A 22,100-nucleotide genomic window follows, 5' to 3' on the forward strand; every position below is an offset into this window, starting at 1 on the left:
ACAGGTAATCAGTGGAGGAAAGAGGAGACTCTTAAAGAAGAAGTTACAGGTCTGTGAGAGCCAGAAATCTTGATTGTTTGTTTCTGACCAAATACTTATTTTCCACCATAATATGCAAAAAAAATGTTAAAAAAACAGACAATGTGATTTTCTGGATTTTTTTTTTCTCAGTTTGTCTCCCATAGTTGAGGTCTACCTATGATGTAAATTACAGACGCCTCTCATCTTTTTAAGTGGTGGAACTTGCACTATTGCTGACTGACTAAATACTTTTTTGCCCCACTGTATACACACAGTTCCTAGTGATGACTATGCAGGGAGAATGTGGGGAGAGCACCTTATCGTCGCGCACGCCTGAGGTCACTGGAGCGGAAATTGTGGAGGGCACTGTGACGTGCATGGGAGGGGGTGATATTATAATGAAGACAGGGGGCAGGGATTTCTTCCAGGCACTGCACACCCCAGAGCCTGGAAGAAATCATTAGCATAAGAAATAAAATAAGATTTCTCAACAACAAGACCGCTAATATGAGGCATGCAGGTAGGACTAAGTTAACATTTCTATCACCTGTATGCCCATATTAATAGGTTATACACATCCCAGGGGGTGACAGATTATCTTTAAAAGGTGCCTGACAGCAGGATTTACCTCTATTAACTAATTACAGCATTGCTTTTGTAATTCTGGTGCAGCATGTTATAATTAGTTAGACTAGCCGGACAGGCGTGCACTTAGTGCTGAGAAGTCTAGCCCAGCCATCCGATAACATGAACACAGTGGAGTGGTTATAGTCTCTGCAGTGCTCCTTTTCCTCCTACCTGCTTCCTAAATCACACAAATTTGTGGCTGCTGCCATCCCTTTTGGCATGCATAGTGATCTGCCTATGTGCCACTGCCTTGACATCACTCTGTGCTGACCTGAAGTCTGACTGACAGATCTCACAGTAGTTGTGCTGCTATGTTGTGTTATAGTGCTGAGCTGGCAAGTGATTGCACATAAGCAGAAGTTCACTGTACATGGCTGAAGTGCATGCCTCTGCTGTGAGATTGCGGAGGGAAAGGCTCAGCTGGTTAGACTTCAGGTCACACAGCGTGACGCCAGGGTAATGGAACAGAGGCAGAAGATTACTGTGCATGACCCAAGTCACTGCTGTAACCGCAATTTGTGTCATTTAGGGAGGAGGCAAAGTAGATGGGGCATAATGACCATGGCTGCAGAGGTTGTGACCGGGGGCCCGCCGACACCAGCACAAACTTCAACTGGATGTGCGTCCTCGGCTGAAGTGTATTGTGGTACAGAGATCTGTTGGGTCCGTGTGTGGCAATGCATGCTGCCAGCCAATCAGAGGCCATCAGCTGATGTCAGCGTGCATGTGACAGGGCGCACGGCAGTGACGTCATGTTCTCCCATTGCTTGCATGCTGAAATCAGCTGCCTGCTTCAGAAGAGGATGCTTAGTGGTGGGGGAGCGGGGGAAGGTGAGTATAATTATTTGTTTTTTTCAATGCATTAAAGAACAGGGGCAGAACTGGGAACATATACCAGGATTGGGCCTAGGATAAGGGACAAATATACCAGGATGGGTAACATACATACGAGGATAGGGGATATATATACAGTTGTGTTAAAAAGTGTTTTACTCCCTTCTCATTTCTTATTCTTTTGCATCTTTGTCACACTTAAATGTTTCAGATCACCAAACAAATTTAAATATTAGACAAAGATAACACAAGTAAACACAAAATGCAGTTTTTAAATGAAGGTCTTTATTATTAAGGGAAAATGAAATCCAAGCCTACAGAGCCCTGTGTGAAAAAGTGATTGCCCCTAATCCTAATAACTGGTTGGCAATGAGTCTTTTACAATGCTCTGGAGGAATTTTGTCCCACTCATCTTTGCAGAATTGTTGTAATTAAGGGGTACTTCACACTAAGCGAGATCGCTAGCGAGATCGCTGCTGAGTCACAAGTTTTGTGACGCAACAGCGACCTCAGTAGCGATCTCGCTATGTTTGACACGTAGCAGCGACCAGGCCCCTGCTGTGAGATCGCTAGTCATGTCGGAATGGCCTGGACCTATTTTTGATCATTGAGGTCCCGCTGGGTAGCACACATCGCTGTGTTTGACACCTTACCAACGACCTCGTTGATGACTCAGACACCGACACATAGGTGTGCATTTGCGTTGCCTTTTCCCCACCCCTCCGCTCCGATTGATGGTCGCTACTGCGTTCTGATTGGCGGTCATGCCTTCAGCAGAAGGCGACATAGTAGCGCTTCCATCCTTTGTTCCTGACCGTGTGGTGGTTTGCAGATCGTTGTAGAGTTCTCCGGCCTGCGACTCCTCTTCGATTTATCTATTCTTCAACGGTTCTTCTGACACCTATATTTTGTGCACGGTAGGTATCGTTTGGGGTCTCAAATGCGTTTTCATTTTTCCTTAATCTGCAAACCACCAATCGGAACTGAATGGGCGCGGAAAAGGCAACGCAAATGCACACCTGTGTGACTACAACGTCACACAGGACGTCCCTCATCGAGGTCTGAATCGTCATAATAGCTGCCATGTGACAGGGTCGCAATGACCAACGACATCGTTGTACAGGTCGCCGCATCGCTGCTACTTCGTTGGGAAGATCGCACTGTTTGACATCTCACCAGCGACCACATAGCGACGCAGCAACGATCCCTGACAGGTCGTATCGTTGTCGGGATCGCTTTAGCGTCGCTAAGTGTGACGGGGCCTTAAGCCACATTGGAGGATTTCCAAGCATGAACTACCTTTTTAAGGTCATGCCACTGCATCTCAATTGGATTAAGGTCAGGACTTTGACTAGGCCATTCCAAAGTCTTAATTTTGCTTTTCTTAAACCATTCAGAGGTGGAATTGCTGGAATTCATGGTTCCATTTAGCACTGCAAGTCTTCCAGTGTAACAACTCTGCTGGCATCACGGCATGGCCTCTCATCTCTCACACTATCTTACCCACTGCTCCAGGTCCTGTTGTGGCTTCTGTTTCTTGCCAGCTCCATATTCTGTGCCTCTGCTCACTGCATGCTTCCTGGCTGTGTGCATAGGGGGGCGGCGCCTGAACGCTCTGGTTCTTATAGGAATCAAGTGCACCTGTCTAAGGCTACGTTCAGATTTGCGTTCCGCCGGGCTGCGTCGGGCGCAGCCGCGGCGACGCATGCATCATGCGCCCCTATATTTAACATGGGGGCGCATGGACATGCGTTGTGCTGCGTTTTGCAATGCATGCGTCTTTTTTGCCGCATGCGTCAGGGCGCAGAGGACGCAGCAAGATGCATTTTTTTTGCGTCCAAAATTCGACAAAAAAGGACGCATGCGTCGCAAAACGCAGTGTTTTAGCGTGCGTTTTGGTGCGTTTTTATTTGCATTGTGCGTTGCGTTGCCGACGCAGCGGCGCACAACGCAAATGTGAATGTAGCCTAAAATGTTCCTGACCAATTACCAAGAGATCTCCAGTATTTAGAGCAGCTCCACCCAGTGGACAGGGCCTGTGCAATGTGTTATCTCAGTTAGTATTTTGCTTCTGAGCTGCTCTGTTTCTCCTTCTCTGGAGGCTCTACTCCTTAGTTTTGCCTTGTTCTTCTTGGTCTGCCCTCCAGGTGGTTGTATATCCAGGTCTCATTTCTGTGTCCTTGCTTTACCTTGTTTTGGTCTGAATATCCTGGTCCCTGTGTCTTTGTTCTTGTACCTTGTCTTGTTCCATTACCTGGTCTGAACTTTGTCCTATCTCTGTCTCCTTGTTTGTGGTTTCTTTCCCTGCAGTGCCTCTCTGCTCTGCTCTCAGCTCCGCACTCTGCGACCTTGCTTTGCTCTTGTCTCTGCACTCTGTGCCTTCACTCTGCTCTTGGCTCTGCACTCTGTGCTTTCATTCTGCTCTTGGCTATGCACTTTGTGGTTCTACCCTTGTCTCTCTGCGGCTTTGCCTCTGCTCCGCACTCCTGCGGTAACATCAACTGATCTTCACTGTCCTATTAAAGGAGTAGAAGAATCTAGGATATCTATAAACAGAAAGACAGTGAGGAAACACTTAGCTAACATAAATGAATTCAAGTCTCCAGGTCCAGATGAATTACACCCCAGAATACTGAAAGAGATAGCAAAATACATTTTTGAACCACTCTCCATAATCTTTAAAAATTCTTGGAGAACAGAAGAAGTCCCAAAAGACTGGAGAAGAGCAAATGTTCCTATCTTCAAAAAGGGGAAGAAGGTGGATCCAGGGAACTACAGGCCGGTGAGTCTGACTTCCATGATTAAGCAGAGTCAGCATGGGTTTGTAACTAATAAGTCATGTCAGACTAACTTAATTTCCTTCTATAACAGAATCACTGACTGGGTAGATCAGGGAAATTCTGTAGATATGGTATATCTTGACTTCAGCAAAGCATTTGACAAAGTATTTCACACCATTCTTATTGAAAAAATGACTAAGTATTGAATGGACAAGCCAACTGTTAGGTGGATTCATAACTGGCTTTGTGATTGCATCCAAAGAGTGGTCATAAATGGCTGCACATCCAGTTGGAAGAATGTCTCAAGTGGGGTACCACAGGGTTCTGTCCTGGGCCCTGTATTGTTCAACATCTTTACCAATGATTTAGGTGAAGAAACTGAGGGTACACTAATTAAATTTGCTGATGACACAAAGCTAGGAGGGATAGCTAATACTAGAGAAGAGAGGATTCAAAAAGATATAAATCACTGGAGCAATGGGCAGCAACTAACAGAATGGTTTTTAACAAGGAAAAATGCAAAGTACTACATCAGGGCAAAAAAAATAAATAAAAAAAAAGCATTTACAGAATGGGAGGCAACAGCACATGTGAAAAAGACTTGGTTATACTTATTAGATCATAAACTAAACATGAGTCAACAGTGTGATGCAGCAGCAAAAAAAGGCAAAAGTAATTCTGGGATGTATTAACAGGAAGCATACAGTCTAGATCAGTCGAAGTCATTATTGCCTTCTATATCTCTTTGGTTAGACTTCACATGGAATACCGTGTCTAGTTATGGGCACCACATTTTAAAAAAAGACATCAACAAACTGGAGCAAGTTCAGAGAAGAGCGACCAGAATGGTGACCGGTCTGCAAACCATGTCCTATGAGGAACGGTTGCAGGATTTGAGAATGTTTACCTTGCAGAAAAGAAGACTGAGAGGAAACTTAATAGCTGTCTACAAATATCTCAAGGGCTGTCACATTTTAGAAGGATCATCTTTATTCTCATTTGCACAAGGAAAGACTAGAAGCAATGGGATGAAACTGAATGGGAGGAGACAAAGATTAGATATTAGAAAAACCTTTTGGCAGTTAGGGTGATCAATGAGTGGAACATGCTGCCACAAGAGGTGATGAGTTATCCTTCTATGGAAGTCTTCAAACAGAGGCTGGACAGACATCTGTCTGGGATGATTTAGTGAATCCTGCTTTGAGCAGGAGGTTGGACCAGATGACCCAGGAGGTCCCTTCCAACTCTATCACTCCTTGATTCTATGAGTTATCACTGCACTCTTGGAAAGGTTCATCACTGTTTAATTTTTTGGCCATTTGTGGATAATGACTTTCACTCTGGTTTACTGGAGTCTCAATCTTGAGAAATTACTTTATAACCTTTTCCAGACAGATAGAGTTCAATAGCATTGTTTCTCATTTGTTCCAGAGTGTTTTTGTTTGTTTAGCTTTTGATGATCTTTTGGTCTACTTCACTTTGTCGGGCAGGTCCAATTTAAGTGACTTCTTGATTGAGAACAGAAGTGGCAGTAATCAGGCCAGCATGTGGCTAGGCAATTTGAACTCGGCTTCCGAAACATATAATAGACCACAGTAAATTTATGTTTTAAGGTGGGGAGGCAATCACTTTTTCACACAAGGCACTGTAGGTTTGGTTTTCTTTTTCCCTTAATAATAAAGACCTTCATTTAAAAACTGCATTTTTTATTTACTTGTGCTATCTTTGCCTAATGTTTAAATTTGTTTGGTGATCTGAAACATTTAAGTGTGAAAAACATGCAAGAGAATAGGAAATCAGGAAGGGAGCAAACACTTTTTTTTGCAAAATTGTACAATGATGGGGCCCAGGATAAGGGACATACATACCATGATGAGGGATATATACACCAGGATGGGGCCCAGGATAAGGGACATGTATACCAGGATGGGTAACATACATACCAGGATGGGGGATATATATACCAGGATAAGGGACATAAATACCAGGATGGGGCCCAGGATAATGGACATATATACCAGGATGGGGGATATATATATACCAGGATGGAGCTCAAGACATGGGACATATATACCAGGATGGGGGATATATATACTAGGATGGGGATATATATACCAGGATAAGGGACATATATACTAGGATGGGTAACATACATACCAGGATGGGGCCCTGTTATGAACTGGTGGTTTAGGAGCAACATGAGACGAGCTCTGAATGAGGTGGTACCTGTACTGACCGCAGTTCCTAAGCTTAACACAACACTAGCAGTAGCCGTGGGATGTTCCTGTCACTCCCTAGACACCTCGTCACAGCCGGAGAACTAACTACCCCTAAAGATAGAAACAGGAAAGCTATCTTGACTCAGAGAAAATCCCCAAAGGATAGACAGCCCCCCACAAATAATGACTGTGAGTGGAGAGGGAAATGACATACGTAGAATGAAACCAGGATGTAGCAAAGGAGGCCAGTCTAGCTAGATAGATAGAACAGGACAGAATACTGTGCGGTCAGTATTAAAAAACTAGAAAAATCCACACAGAGTTTACAAAAATCTCCACATCTGACTAAAGGTGTGGAGGGTAAATCTGCTTCCCAGAGCTTCCAGCTTAACTGAATAAATCCATACTGACAAGCTGGACAAAAACATAGAATGTACAGAACAATTAAGTCCACTACATGTGGACAGAAAAGAGCAAAGCAAGGACTTATCTTTGCTGAACTGGTCAGGATGTCCGGGAAATCCAAGCAGAGATGTGAATCCAACCAGGAACCATTGACAAGTGGCACTGGCTGAAGGAAAGAGCCAGGCAAAAATAGCAGAGCAGAAAGACAATCAGTGGAAGCAGCTGCAGACTGCTAAATCCAAGGAGCAGCCATTCCACTTAAAACCACCGGAGGGAGCCCAAGAGCAGAACTCACAAAAGTGCCACTTACAACCACCGGAGGGAGCCCAAGAGCGGAATTCACAGCAGGGCCCAGGATAATGGACATATATAACAGGATGGATAACATACATACCAGGATGGGGGATATACAATATGTACCAGGATGGGGTTCAGGATAAGGGACATATATACCAAGATGGGGGATATATATATACTAGGATGGGGATATATATACCAGGATAAGGGACATATATACCAGGTTGGAGGGTACATATACCAGGATTGGGATCCAGGATAAGAAACACATATACAAGGATGGGGCTCAGGATAAGGGACATATATACGGTGGCTTAGTGGTTAGCACTGCAGCATTGCAGGGGTCCTTGATTCAAATCCTACCAATGACAACATCTGCAAGGAGTTTGTATGCTCTACCAGTGTTTGCGTGGATTTCCTCCAGGTTCTCCGGTTTACACTCCAAAGACATACTGATAGGGAATCTAGATTGTAAGCTCCAGGTGGAACAGTGCCGATAATGTCTGTAAAGTTCTGTGGAATTAATGGCGTTATATAAGTGAGTAAAATAAATAAATTAGTAAAGTATATATATATTTTATATATACAGTACAGACCAAAAGTTTGGACACACCTTCTCATTTAAATATTTTTCTGTATTTTCATGACTATGAAAATTGTACATTCAAACTGAAGGCATCAAAACTATGAATTAACACATGTGGAATTATATAATTAACAAAAAAGTGCGAAACAACAGAAACTATGTCTTATATTCTAGGTTCTTCAAAGTAGCCACCTTTTGCTTTGATGACTGCTTTGCACACTCTTGGCATTCTCTTGATGAGCTTGGAGAGGTTGTCACCAGGAATGGTTTTCACTTCACAGGTGTGCCCTGTCAGGTTTAATAAGTGGGATTTCTTGCCTTATAAATGGGGTTGGGACCATCAGTTGTGTTGAGCAGAGGTCTGGTGGATACACAGCTGATAGTCCTAAAAAATAGACTGTTAGAATTTGTATTATAGCAAGAAAAAAGCAGCTAAGAAAAGAAAAACAAGTGGCCATCATTACTTTAAGAATTGAAGGTCAGTCAGTCCGAAAAATTAGGAAAACTTTGAAAGTGTCCCCAAGTGCAGTTGCAAAAGCCATCAAGCGCTACAAAGAAACTGGCTCACATGAGGACCGCCCCAGGAAAGGAAGACCAAGAGTCAAAATACAAAAATAGAAAAAGCCGCACAGCCTGATGACAAGAAATAACAGTGGGATCACTAGAGGAACTACTGAGCTCAGAAAGTCCAGAGAGGTGCTCACGTTTGAACACACAGCAAAAGTGTATTAATACGAAAATGAAGGAAAAAACGTGGCAACACTCACCGATCCTGTTAAGCAGATTGTGTCTTTTTACTCAAGCGATGATGAGACCGTATTCACGGCTCGGGGGAGAAAAACATACAAGAGGTGAGCGGGGAGAGGACAACAGCCGTTTCGCGCCTACACCGGCGCTTCTACGGGTCCACGCTGGAATACAACACCGCCAGGTGAGATAAGTGCATCAGCACCGCCCCCTATGACGTGTATCCTATCCAGCGCAGGCAGAAATCAGGTGCACGTTAGGAAGGTAAGTGAAATTGCACACACTTTTTTAAAATCAAAATAAACCGACTTGGACATTGCGATATTATACATACACCTAGAGTAACAAAATTAGCATAAAAAGTGGATATAAACTACATACAATGAGCAGTCATAATGCATACAGGACTAGCTATTCAAACTTTGCATTTTTTATATACCATTATATGAATAATCAATTTAATAAACTGGTCTTGTATCCGAATCATATCTCGTCATTATTATCATTATTATTGAAATCAAGTCAATTTTTAGAAAAGGGAAAGAAGAAATGCAACAATAAGAACGAGAGATTATAATACTGATCGTGCTGATCTAACCATTCGTTTGACCCAAGCTTTATAAAAACACCGACATGTCAATTTTTTCGTTAAGTCCGGCCGGACCTGTTGCTTTTGTTCTCATTATCCATCTAGCCTCACGCTGTAACAAATGCTTTTGTAGGTCACCTCCTTGTTTTGGTAGGAATACTTTTTCGATCCCTGCAAAAGTTAATACATTAGGATCCCCTGCATGACAATCTTTAATATGTTGAATAAGTCTGGGAACACCTTTCCCTGAATGGATAGATCTTTGGTGTTCCCTAAAACGTGTAAATAATTTGCGGATTGTCTTGCCTATATAAAATCTCCTGCAGGGACAAAAAATAACGTATACTACGTAATCTGTCCTGCAGGTGATTAATTGTTGGACACGATGTGTACAGGGACCAATGTTTAAAACAGGAGCCTGGATATGGAAGCGACAATATCGGCACTGTCCACATCTATGATTCCCTTTCGGTGTAATCTGTTCTAACCACGTACTTTTGCATTCTGTTATACGGTTACGGACTGAAACATCTCTAATCCTTCTCCCCCGTCTGTTAGCAATAAGAGGGCCTCCCACAGCAATGTCAATCAATTCTTTGTCTCTTTCCAATATATGCCAATGCTTCCTGATTACGGACCTAATGTCCCTGTCCATGGAACTGAATTGGAAACAGAAATTGAAACGTCTGGGAGTGATTTTTGTGGAGTCTATTGTATGTGTACAGTTATTAACTCGTCTCATGGCATCTCCTATAATATCTTCCGGGTACCCTCTATCTCTGAACCTTTGACATAAGTCCTTAGATTGATCTTCAAACCCTCTCATTGTGTTATTTACTCTTTTTGTCCTCAATAATTGGCTATATGGCAATGACCTTTTTACATGATGGGGATGAAAACTATCATGATGTAGTAATGAATTAATGGCGGTCGGTTTACGATACACCGATGTACATAATTTCCCTTCCTGGATGCATACATTAACATCCAAGAACTCTAATTTATCACCGCCAAAATTAGAGGTAAAAGACATCCCCATTGTGTTGCTGGTGTTTAAAAGGTCAACAAACTGATTGAATTCGATCTCAGTTCCATCCCAAATAAGGAATACATCATCTATATACCTTAAATATGTCCTAATATGTTTCAAAAAGACATTTGAATTCGAGTATATATAATCTTCCTTGAAGACAGCCATATATAGATTAGCGAATGTACATGCAGCCGGGGTCCCCATGGCAGTCCCGGTGATCTGCCTGTACCACGAATGAAGAAAACTGAAGATGTTATGGGTCAGGATGAAATGGAGACTTTCACATACAAAGTCAAGATAATTGGTACTCTTATCGGTAGTCTCCAAAATTCTCCTAATTGAGCTAATGCCCAACTCTTGTGGTATATTAGTGTACAGGCTGATCACGTCGAGGGAAGCCAATGAGAACCCCGGCTGCCAATCCACTGTCTGTACTTGTTTTAGGAAAGAATCTGTATCCTTAATGTAGGATGGAACATCTTTGAGTAGCGGGCGTAGGAGCCAATCAACATATTGTGACAGGGGTTTGGTCAAAGACCCCACCCCTGACACAATTGGTCTCCCAGGAGGAGACGTGACAGATTTATGGATTTTTGATAGGTAATATCAGTGAGGCTTTGTGGGACACGCCGGTAGAAGTTTCTCCTCCTTGTTCTCTGGAATGATATTATTCTCAACTGCTCGTCTGAGCAGGGAGCGGAGATCATCTTTAAATTTCTGTGTATAGTCCTTCTTTAAAGGAAGGTAAACAGTAGTGTCTGATAACTGCCGCAAAGCCTCAGTGATATATACCTCTCTAGGAATTAATACTACTTTGCCTCCTTTGTCTGCTGGACGTATTATGACATCTGTCCAGCTGGCCATGTCCTTCAACGCCTCCTTCTCCAAATCAGACAAATTAGTTGGTGCTTTCTTGTACAATATCGCCTCCAAGAAGGACTATACACAGAAATTTAAAGATGATCTCCGCTCCCTGCTCAGACGAGCAGTTGAGAACAATATGTTGATTGGCTCCTACGCCCGCTACTCAAAGATGTTCCATCCTACATTAAGGATACAGATTCTTTCCTAAAACAAGTACAGACAGTGGATTGGCAGCCGGGGTTCTCATTGGCTTCCCTCGACGTGATCAGCCTGTACACTAATATACCACAAGAGTTGGGCATTAGCTCAATTAGGAGAATTTTGGAGACTACCGATAAGAGTACCAATTATCTTGACTTTGTATGTGAAAGTCTCCATTTCATCCTGACCCATAACATCTTCAGTTTTCTTCATTCGTGGTACAGGCAGATCACCGGGACTGCCATGGGGACCCCGGCTGCATGTACATTCGCTAATCTATATATGGCTGTCTTCGAGGAAGATTATATATACTCGAATTCAAATGTCTTTTTGAAACATATTAGGACATATTTAAGGTATATAGATGATGTATTCCTTATTTGGGATGGAACTGAGATCGAATTCAATCAGTTTGTTGACCTTTTAAACACCAGCAACACAATGGGGATGTCTTTTACCTCTAATTTTGGCGGTGATAAATTAGAGTTCTTGGATGTTAATGTATGCATCCAGGAAGGGAAATTATGTACATCGGTGTATCGTAAACCGACCGCCATTAATTCATTACTACATCATGATAGTTTTCATCCCCATCATATAAAAAGGTCATTGCCATATAGCCAATTATTGAGGACAAAAAGAGTAAATAACACAATGAGAGGGTTTGAAGATCAATCTAAGGACTTATGTCAAAGGTTCAGAGATAGAGGGTACCCGGAAGATATTATAGGAGATGCCATGAGACGAGTTAATAACTGTACACATACGATAGACTCCACAAAAATCACTCCCAGACGTTTCAATTTCTGTTTCCAATTCAGTTCCATGGACAGGGACATTAGGTCCGTAATCAGGAAGCATTGGCATATATTGGAAAGAGACAAAGAATTGATTGACATTGCTGTGGGAGGCCCTCTTATTGCTAACAGACGGGGGAGAAGGATTAGAGATGTTTTAGTCCTTAACCGTATAACAGAATGCAAAAGTACGTGGTTAGAACAGATTACACCGAATGGCAATTATAGATGTGGACAGTGCCGATATTGTCGCTTCCATATCCAGGCTCCTGTTTTAAACATTGGTCCCTGTACACATCGTGTCCAACAATTAATCACCTGCAGGACAGATTACGTAGTATACGTTATTTTCTGTCCCTGCAGGAGATTTTATATAGGCAAGACAATCCGCAAATTATTTACACGTTTTAGGGAACACCAAAGATCTATCCATTCAGGGAAAGGTGTTCCCAGACTTATTCAACATATTAAAGATTGTCATGCAGGGGATCCTAATGTATTAACTTTTGCAGGGATCGAAAAAGTATTCCTACCAAAACAAGGAGGTGACCTACAAAAGCTTTTGTTACAGCGTGAGGCTAGATGGATAATGAGAACAAAAGCAACAGGTCCGGCCGGACTTAACGAAAAAATTGACATGTCGGTGTTTTTATAAAGCTTGGGTCAAACGAATGGTTAGATCAGCACGATTAGTATTATAATTTCCCGTTCTTATTGTTGCATTTCTTCTTTCCTTTTTCTAAAAATTGACTTGATTTCAATAATAATGATAATAATGACGAGATATGATTCGGATACAAGACCAGTTTGTTAAATTGATTATTCATATAATGGTATATAAAAAACGCAAAGTTTGAATAGCTAGTCCTGTATGCATTATGACTGCTCATTGTATGTAGTTTATATCCACTTTTTATGCTAATTTTGTTACTCTAGGTGTATGTATAATATCGCAATGTCCAAGTCGGTTTATTTTGATTTTAAAAAAGTGTGTGCAATTTCACTTACCTTCCTAACGTGCACCTGATTTCTGCCTGCGCTGGATAGGATACATGTCATAGGGGGCAGTGCTGATGCACTTATCTCACCTGGCGGTATTGTATTCCAGCGTGGACCCGTAGAAGCGCCGGTGTAGGCGCGAAACGGCTGTTGTCCTCTCCCCGCTCACCTCTTGTATGTTTTTCTCCCCCGAGCCGTGAATACGGTCTCATCATCGCTTGAATAAAAAGACACAATCTGCTTAACAGGATCGGTGAGTGTTGCCACGTTTTTTCCTTCATTTTCGTATTGAAGACCAAGAGTCACCTCTGCTTCTGAGGATAAGTTTCTCCGAGTCACCAGCCTCAGAAATCGCAGGTTATCAGCAGCTCAGATTAGAGACCAGGTCAATGCCACACAGAGTTCTAGGAGCAGACACATCTCTACAACAACTGTTAAGAGGAGACTTTGTTCAGCAGGCCTTCATGGTAAAATAGCTGCTAGGAAACCACTGCTAAGGACAGGCAAAAAGCAGAAGAGACTTGTTTGGGCTAAAGAACACAAGGAATGGACATTAGACCAGTGGAAATCTGTGCTTTGGTCTGATGAGTCCAAATTTGAGATCTTTGGTTCCAATCACCGTGTCTTTGTGCGATGCAGAAAAGGTGAACGGATGGACTCTACATGCCTGGTTCCCACCGTGAAGCATGGAGGAGGAAGTGTGATGGTGTGGGGGTGCTTTGCTGGTGACACTGTTGGGGATTTATTCAAAATTGAAGGCATACTGAACCAGCATGACTACCACAGCATCTTGCAGCGGCATGCTATTCCATCCAGTTTGCCTTTAGTTGGACCATCATTTATTTTTCAACAGGACAATGACCCCAAACACACCTCCAGGCTGTGTAAGGGCTATTTGACCAAGAAGGAGAGAGTGATGGGTGCTACGCCAGATGACCTGGCCTCCACAGTCACCAGAACTGAACCCAATCGAGATGGTTTGGGGTGAGCTGGACCGCAGAGTGAAGGCAAAAGGGCCAACAAGTGCTAAGCATCTCTGGGAACTCCTTCAAGATTGTTGGAAGACCATTCCCGGTGACTACCGCTTGAAGCTTATGAAGAGAATGCCAAGAGTGTGCAAAGCCATCATCAAAGCAAAAGGTGGCTACTTTGAAGAACCTAGAATATAAGACATAATTTCAGTTGTTTCACACTTTTTTTAAGTATATAATTCTACATGTGTTAATTCATAGTTTTGATGCGTTCAGTGTGAATTTACAGTTTTCATAGTCGTAAAAATACAGAAAAATCTTTAAATGAGAAGGTGTGTCCAAACTTTGGTCTGTACTGTATACACACACACACACATGTGGGCAAAATTGTTGGTACTCCTCGTTTAATGACAGAAAAACCCACAATGGTCACAGAAATAACTTGAATCTGACAAAAGTAATAAAAAAAGAACAAATGAAAGTCAGACATTGCTTTTCAACCATGCTTCCACAGAATTTAAAAAAAATAAAACTCATGAAATAGGCCTGGACAGAAATGATGGTACCCTTAACTTAATATTTTGTTGCGCAACCTTTTGAGGCAATCACTGCAAACAAATGATTCCTGTAACTGTCAATGAGACTTCTGCACCTCTCGAAGGGTATTTTGGCCCACTTCTCAAGAGCAAACTGCTCTAGTTGTCTCCTATTTGATGGTTGCCTTTTCCAGGCGGCATGTTTGAGCCCTTTCCAAAGATGCTCAATAAGATTTAGGTCAGGGCTCATAGAAGACCACTTCAGAATAGAACAGTGTTTTCCTCTTAGCCATTCTTGGGTGTTTTTAGCTGTGTGTTTTGGGTCATTATCCTGTTGCAAGACCCATGACCTGTGACTGAGACCAAGCTTTCTGACACTGGGCAGCACATTTCCATCACGAAACCCTTGATAATCTTGAGATTTCATTGTACCCTGCACAGATTCTAGACACCCTGTGCCAGATGCTGCAAAGCAGCCCCAGAACATAACAGAGCTTCCTCCATGGTTCACAGTAGGGACAGTGTTCTTTTCTTGATATGCTTCATTTTTCCATCTGTGAACATAGAGCTGATCTACCTTGCCAAAAAAGTTCAATTTTTGTCTCATCTGTCCATAGGACTTTCTCCCAGAAGCTTTGTGGCTTGTTAACATATAGTTTGGAAAATTCCAGTCTGGCTTTTTTAGGATTTTTTTTCAACAATGGTGTCCTCCTTGGTCGTCTCCTACGAAGTCCACTTTGGCTCATACAACGACTTATGGTGCAATCTGACACTAATGTTCCTTGAGCTTGATGTTCACATTTAATCAGTATAGTAGTTTTTCTGGGCTCTTTTGTTACCATTCGTATTATTCGTCTCTTTGATTTGTCATCAATTTTCCTCCTTCATCCACGTCTTGGAGGTTGGCTACAGTCCCATGGATCTTAAATTTCTGAATAATACGAGTGTGCAATTGTAGTCACAGGAACATCATCAAGCTGCTTGGAGATGGTCTTATAACTTTTACCTTTAACATGTTTGTCTGTTATGAAAGGTAATTCAGTACCACAATGGACATAGAGCTCAGCGCACATACAGTGACCTGGCAATAACCCAAAAAACAACAACGAGCTCTGAGACGTGGGAACTCTGTTGACCGCAATCCCTAATCCTCTCCAACCACACTAAAGGCAGCCGTGGATTGCGCCTAACGCTCCCTATGCAACTCGGCACGGCCTGAGAAATTAGCTAGCCTGAAGATAGAAAATAAGCCAACCTTGCCTCAGAGAAATACCCCAAAGGAAAAGGCAGCCCCCACATATAATGACTGTGAGTTAAGATGAAAAGACAAACGTAGAGATGAAATAGATTTAGCAAAGTGAGGCCCAACTTTCTGAACAGAGCGAGGACAGGAAAGGTAACTTTGCGGTCAACACAAAACCCTACAAAAACCACGCAAAGGGGGCAAAAAGACCCTCCGTACCGAACTAACGGCAAGGAGGTACACGCTCTGCGTCCCAGAGCTTCCAGCAAGCAGTAAAAAACAAATTGACAAGCTGGACAGAAAAAAACAGCAAACAAATAGCAAAGAGTAACTTAGCTATGCAGAGCAGCAGGCCACAGGAACGATCCAGGAGGAAACAGGTCCAATACTAGAACATTGACTGGAGGCCAGGATCAAAGCACTAGGTGGAGTTAAATAGAGCAGCACCTAACGACTTCACCACATCACCTGAGGAAGGAAACTCAGAAGCCGCAGTACCACTTTCCTCCACCAACGGAAGCTCACAGAGAGAACCAGCCGAAGTACCACTTGTGACCACAGGAGGGAGCTCTGCCACAGAATTCACAACATTTGTCTATAATTTTCTTTCTAATTTCCTGAGACAACTCCTTCCTTCGCTTCCTCTGGTCCATGCTGAGTATGATACACACCATGTCACCAAACAGCACAGTGAGTATCTGTAGCTCTATATACAGGCCCACTCACTGATTCCAAGATTGTAGACACCTGTGATGCTAGTTAGTGGACACACCTTGATTTAACATGTCCCTTTTGTCGCATTATTTTCAGGGGTACCATCTGTCCTATTTCATGAGTTTCATTTTTTTTTAAATTCGGTGGAAGCATAGTTGAAAAGCAATTTCTGACTTTCATTTGTTCTTTTTCATAGATCTTTTATTTATTATTACTTTTGTCAGATTCAAGTTTTCTGTGACCATTGTGGGTTTTTCTGTCATTAAACGAGGGGTACCAACAATTTTGACCACGTGTGTGTATATATATACACACACACACACATCGGTATGGGGCCAGGATGAGGAGCATAGGGGCCTATCGAATTTTAGTTATACCACTGCAGGGGAGGACTACAGAAACAGCAACCATGTGCCTGTGGGCGTGAAATGGACTGGCTAGGCTACTCAGCAATAAGTGATCACCTTATCAACTAGGTCTAATTAGAATATGTGGCACCGCTGATTTTAGAAATATACTAGCACCTTTTCCTAAACATTGAGGTTTCTACAAATTTGCTCTTAATGATAAATGCAGCGCTGTAATTTGTTAATAGTAATTGCCGCTGTCAGGTTCCCTTTAAGAGAGTCTTGTATCCTACTGAAGGGTTGAAAATAAGAAAATGAATAGAGTAGCAATGTTCCTACCTGTAGGTTTGATTATTACTTAATTCTCCATTGCAGAACTGACTTTCTGTGCATGATGATGGTGACGTAGAACCAATCTTTATCAATTTAATCACTTTATCATTGTTTGAACAAGGATATTTTCCAGCAGAGACAAGAAGAGTATGGTAATACGTATAACTGCCATTTATGTATGCAGAATATGGAACTGGCGTACCAAAATCTGAATCGTTTAGGACAGAAAATGCTGTAAAAGAAATATATTTCTAGAATAAGAAAACAGATTTTTAATCACTATATTCTTACACAAGGTTTTTTGGATTTTAAAATGCTAAAAATGACACAATTAGGGGAGCACGAAGAATAAAATAAGAGCAAAAGATAACAACTTTTGACCAAACATCATATCCTCTTTAATTTGGGTTATTGCATTTTATATGTATTTTTGTAAATTTATTGGCACATTTTTTTTATATCCTGATCTTCATTAAAAAGCAAGATTAATATTCTTGTAATTTTCACACTGGCCACTCAGTTCTTCCTATGCTTTCAGGAAGAGTTTTCAGGAGGCTCCATATCATCAGAGGCAGAATTACAATGACAGATTACATCTCTATGCACAACTGATAACACAGGATTCACCAAACATAATAGATGTTGTCACAGCTGACCATTCTTTAACCCCTTCACAACACGGCCAATTTCCGTTTTTCCGTTTTTGTTTTTCCTCCCCTTCTTCCCAGAGCCATTTTTATTTTTCTGTCCACACAGGCATATGAGGGAAGGTTTGTTTTTGTGGGATGAGTTGCACTTGTGAAAGACTTCACTCATTTTACAAAGTAGTGTGGTAGAAAATGGGAAAAAAATCCAAGTTCGGAAAAATTGTGAAAAACACCCACAATTCTAATATTGTATTTTCTGAATTATTTTTAAGATATACATTGTGTGGTAAAAATGACCTCACAATATGATTCTCCTCATCAATACAATTATGACAATACCAAACATGTCCAGTTTATTATTTTATGGTAAAAAAATCAGAGGTTTGAAAAAAAATTGGGGGCTGTGTCTCCATTTTCTGAGACCTGTAACATTTTTCAGTTAATGGAGCTGTGGGATGGCTTCTTTTATGCGTGTAGATATGACATTTTGATCGCTTGTTAGAGTATTTTTTGTGATTTTATAGCAACCAAAGAACCCTAATGTTGGTGTTGAATTTTTTTACATTTACGGTGTTTACCGATCGGGTAACTTATTTTTATATTTTGATAGATTAGTCTTTTCTGAATGTGGTTTTTTTTGCTATTTTTATTTTTAATAGGGAAAGGGGGGGATGATTTGAACTTTTCTGTTTGTTTTTTTCATATTTTTTAAAATATTTATTTTATTTTTCACTGTACTTGTTAGGCTACATTCACATTTGCGTTGTTGGGCGCAGCGTCAGCGACGCGACGCAACCAACAACGCATGTGCACAATGCATCGTTTTGCAACGCATGCGTTGTCATAAGATCCTACAGATCAGGAATTTCGGCTCAGGAAAAATGCTACAAGTGCCCTGTCTTGTGTGTCTATATGACGCATGCGTCGTAAAACGCAGTACAACGCATACCGGCGCATGTCCATGCGCCCCCCATGTTAAAGATAGGGGCGCATGACGCATGCGTCGGTATGCGTCGACGACGCTGCGCCCAACAACGCAAATGTGAACGTAGCCTTAGCCCCCTTAGGAGACTTGAACATGCGATTGTCTGATCGCTTGTGCTATATACAGCAATACCATAGTATTGCTGCATATAATAAAAATGATGGTATCCTTTGAAGCCCTGCCATGGGCAGGATTTAACTCTTAAGCCCCGAGGGTGGTTTGCACGTTAATGACCGGGCCAATTTTTACAATTCTGACCACTGTCCCTTTATGAGGTTATCACTCTTGAACGCTTCAACGGATCTTGGCGATTCTGAGATTATTTTCTCGTGACATATTCTAGTTCATGATAGTGGTAACATTTCTTTGATATTACCTGCGTTTATTTGTGAAAAAAATGGAAATTTGGTGAAAATTTTGAAAATTTCACAATTTTCCAACTTTGAATTTGTATGCCCTTAAATCCCAGAGATACAGTACAGACCAAAAGTCTGGACACACCTTCTCATTTAAGTTTTTTTCTGTATTTTCATGACTATGAAAATTGTAAATTCACACTGAAGGCATCAAAACTATGAATTAACACATGTGGAATTATATACTTAACAAAAAAGTGTGAAACAAATAAAATTATGTCTTACATTCTAGGTTCTTCAAAGTAGCCACCTTTTGCTTTGATGATGGCTTTGCACACTCTTGGTATTCTCTTGATGAGCTTCAAGAAGTAGTCAGCGGAAATGGTCTTCCAACCATCTTGAAGGAGTTCCCAGAGATGTTTAGCTCTTGTTGGCCCTTTTGTCTTCACTCTGCGGTTAAGCTCACCCCAAACTATCTTGATTGGGTTCAGGTCTGGTGACTGTGGAGGTCAGGTCATCTGGCGTAGCACCCCATCACTCTCCTTCTTGGTCAAATAGCCCTTACACAGCCTGGAGGTGTGTTTGGGGTCATTGTCCTGTTGAAAAATAAATGATGGTCCAACTAAGCGCAAACCGGATGGAATAGCATGCCGCTGCAAGATGCTCTGGTAGCCATGCTGGTTGATTATGCCTTCACTTTTGAATAAATTCCCAACAGTGTCTCCAGCAAAGCACCCCCACACCATCACACCTCCTCCTCCATGCTTCATAGTGGGAACCAGCATGTAGTATTCATCCGTTCACCTTTTCTGCGTTGCACAAAGACACGGTGGTTAGAACCAAAGATCTCAAATTTGGACTCATCAGACCAAAGCACAGATTTCCACTGGTCTAATGTCCATTCCTTGTGTTCTTTATCCCAACCAAGTCTCTTCTGCTTGTTGCCTGTCCTTAGCAGTGATTTCCTAGCAGCTATTTTACCATGAAAGCCTGCTGAACAAAGTCTCCTCTTAATAGTTGTTTTAGAGATGTGTTTGCTGCTAGAACTCTGTGTGGCATTGATCTGGTCTCTAATCTGAGCTGCTGTTAACCTGCGATTTCTGAGGCTGGTGACTCGGATAAACTTATCCTCAGAAGCAGAGGTGACTCTTGATCTTCCTTTCCTGGGGCGGTCCTCATGTGAGCCAGTTTTTTGTAGTGCTTGATGGCTTTTGCAACTCCACTTGGGGACACTTCCAAAGTTTTCCCAATTTTTCGGATTGACTGACCTTCATTTCTTAAAGTAATGATGGCCACTCGTTTTTCTTTTTTCTTGCCATAATACAAATTCTTTTCCAAAGATTTTATTTGGATTTTAAAATAGCAGGCAAGAAAAGGGAATAAGGGCGGGATAGGACGGTGGGGAAGGGGGAGGGGAAAGAAGGGAGGGGCATAGGGAAAAATAGCAATGCAACATTATAGCAACAGTGATATACACTTATAGGGTACATAATGTCCAGGTCATAAGGTTTAAACGAAACAACTGTGAACCAACGCATAGACAAATAAACAAACGAGAGATTGCAAGCCAATTAAGGCCAATCATATGTGAGCAAATATTTAACAAGGATTGAACCGTTAGATAGTGCACGGAATTTACAATTAATAGGTATTGCACCTAGAACTTGGTGGTGAGGGAATTAAGTAATGGGGGACGGAAAGCCATGTCCCATTTGTTCCATTTTTTGTAAAATCTTGCAAACTGATTGCTAATCAAAGCAAATTTCAGTTCATGTGATCTGTGTTGCTGGACTAGGTGCAGGATAACCTCTGGATTTGGGAGTATTTTGTTTTTCCAGTGGAAAGTGATGAGATTTTTTGCTACAAGACAAAGATGAATAAAAATGGGTTGGAGTGCCAAGTCTAGTTCGTCCAAGTTAAGGGAAAGAAGGGCCATTTGAGGTGTGAGGGTTAAAGTTTTGTTAGAGAGTTTATTGAGAGTGGTAGAGATCCAAGACCAGACTATTTTGACTCTAGGACATTCCCAAAGCATATGTAATAGGTCTCCCTTGAAGCCGCAGTCTCTCCAGCAAAGGGGTGAGGATGAGTTTGAAGGACCGAAGTGTGCTAATTTTGCCGGGGTAAGGTACCAATTACTAATAGTTTTAAAGTATGTTTCTTGAAGTGGGAATGAGATTGTGGAGTTGTACGTTTTGGAGAGAGCTTCTTCCCATTGCTCAGGAGAAAAGGTGGATTTTAGGGTTTTTTCCCAGGTGATCATATAAGGGCTTTTTGACAAACTATCGTCATTGTTGAAAGAGTCATAGAGAAAACCATGACTCCAGAAGATTTTATGGTGAGGATTGAGTAAGACTTTTATTGAGGAGTGGGTAAAGTTTTTCCTCAGGGATGAAAAGTCTAAGAAATTGGAGCCGTTGTGGATATCTCCCAATTTAGTGATTTTAAATTCTGGCCAAATTGTAGGGAGGGTTATATTAGAGAGACTAAAGATAAGAGTAAGGGGTATGTTTTTAAGAATGGAGAATTTGTGTGTCCGTCTGCTTGGTTTGGAAAATTTACACCAAGCTTGGGCAATGGCCTGGAATAGAGGGTGAGCGTTGAAGTTAGGAAGATGGTTTGAGATTGCTTGAGTGATGATATTACTTAACTATTTGCCATTATTTAAAAATAATTCCAAGTCAAACCAGGCCGGAGGTTCACGTTGGGAAATCCAATGGACACTTTGTTTAATCAGAAGGGTTTGATAATGGGCAATAATGTTAGGAAGGCCCATCCCACCATTCCCTTTCTTCCTGTATAATGATGAGGAGGAAGTCCTAGCTTTTTTTCCTCCCCACAAGAAGGTTTTGAACAAGGTTTGGATATTTGTTAGGAGTATGACCGGGATGGGCAGAGGGAGGCATCGGAGAACATATAGAATTTTTGGAAGGATATGTGTTTTAAGGATATAATTTTTTCCCCACCAAGAG

General features: G+C 41.7%; 1 protein-coding gene across 1 annotated transcript in view; it reads right to left on the reverse strand.

The window, feature by feature from the left end:
• The window catches only part of LOC138670194 (uroplakin-3b-like), an 82,607-nt gene that overhangs the window by 13,542 nt on the left and 46,965 nt on the right, over positions 1–22,100 (reverse strand). The window contains exon 3 of the mRNA XM_069757311.1: positions 17,150–17,375. Coding sequence (XP_069613412.1) covers positions 17,150–17,375 — 226 coding nt within the window. The remainder of the gene's footprint in view (positions 1–17,149; positions 17,376–22,100) is intronic.

Source organism: Ranitomeya imitator, chromosome 3 (assembly GCF_032444005.1).
Source record: "Ranitomeya imitator isolate aRanImi1 chromosome 3, aRanImi1.pri, whole genome shotgun sequence".
Classification (NCBI taxonomy): domain Eukaryota; kingdom Metazoa; phylum Chordata; class Amphibia; order Anura; family Dendrobatidae; genus Ranitomeya; species Ranitomeya imitator.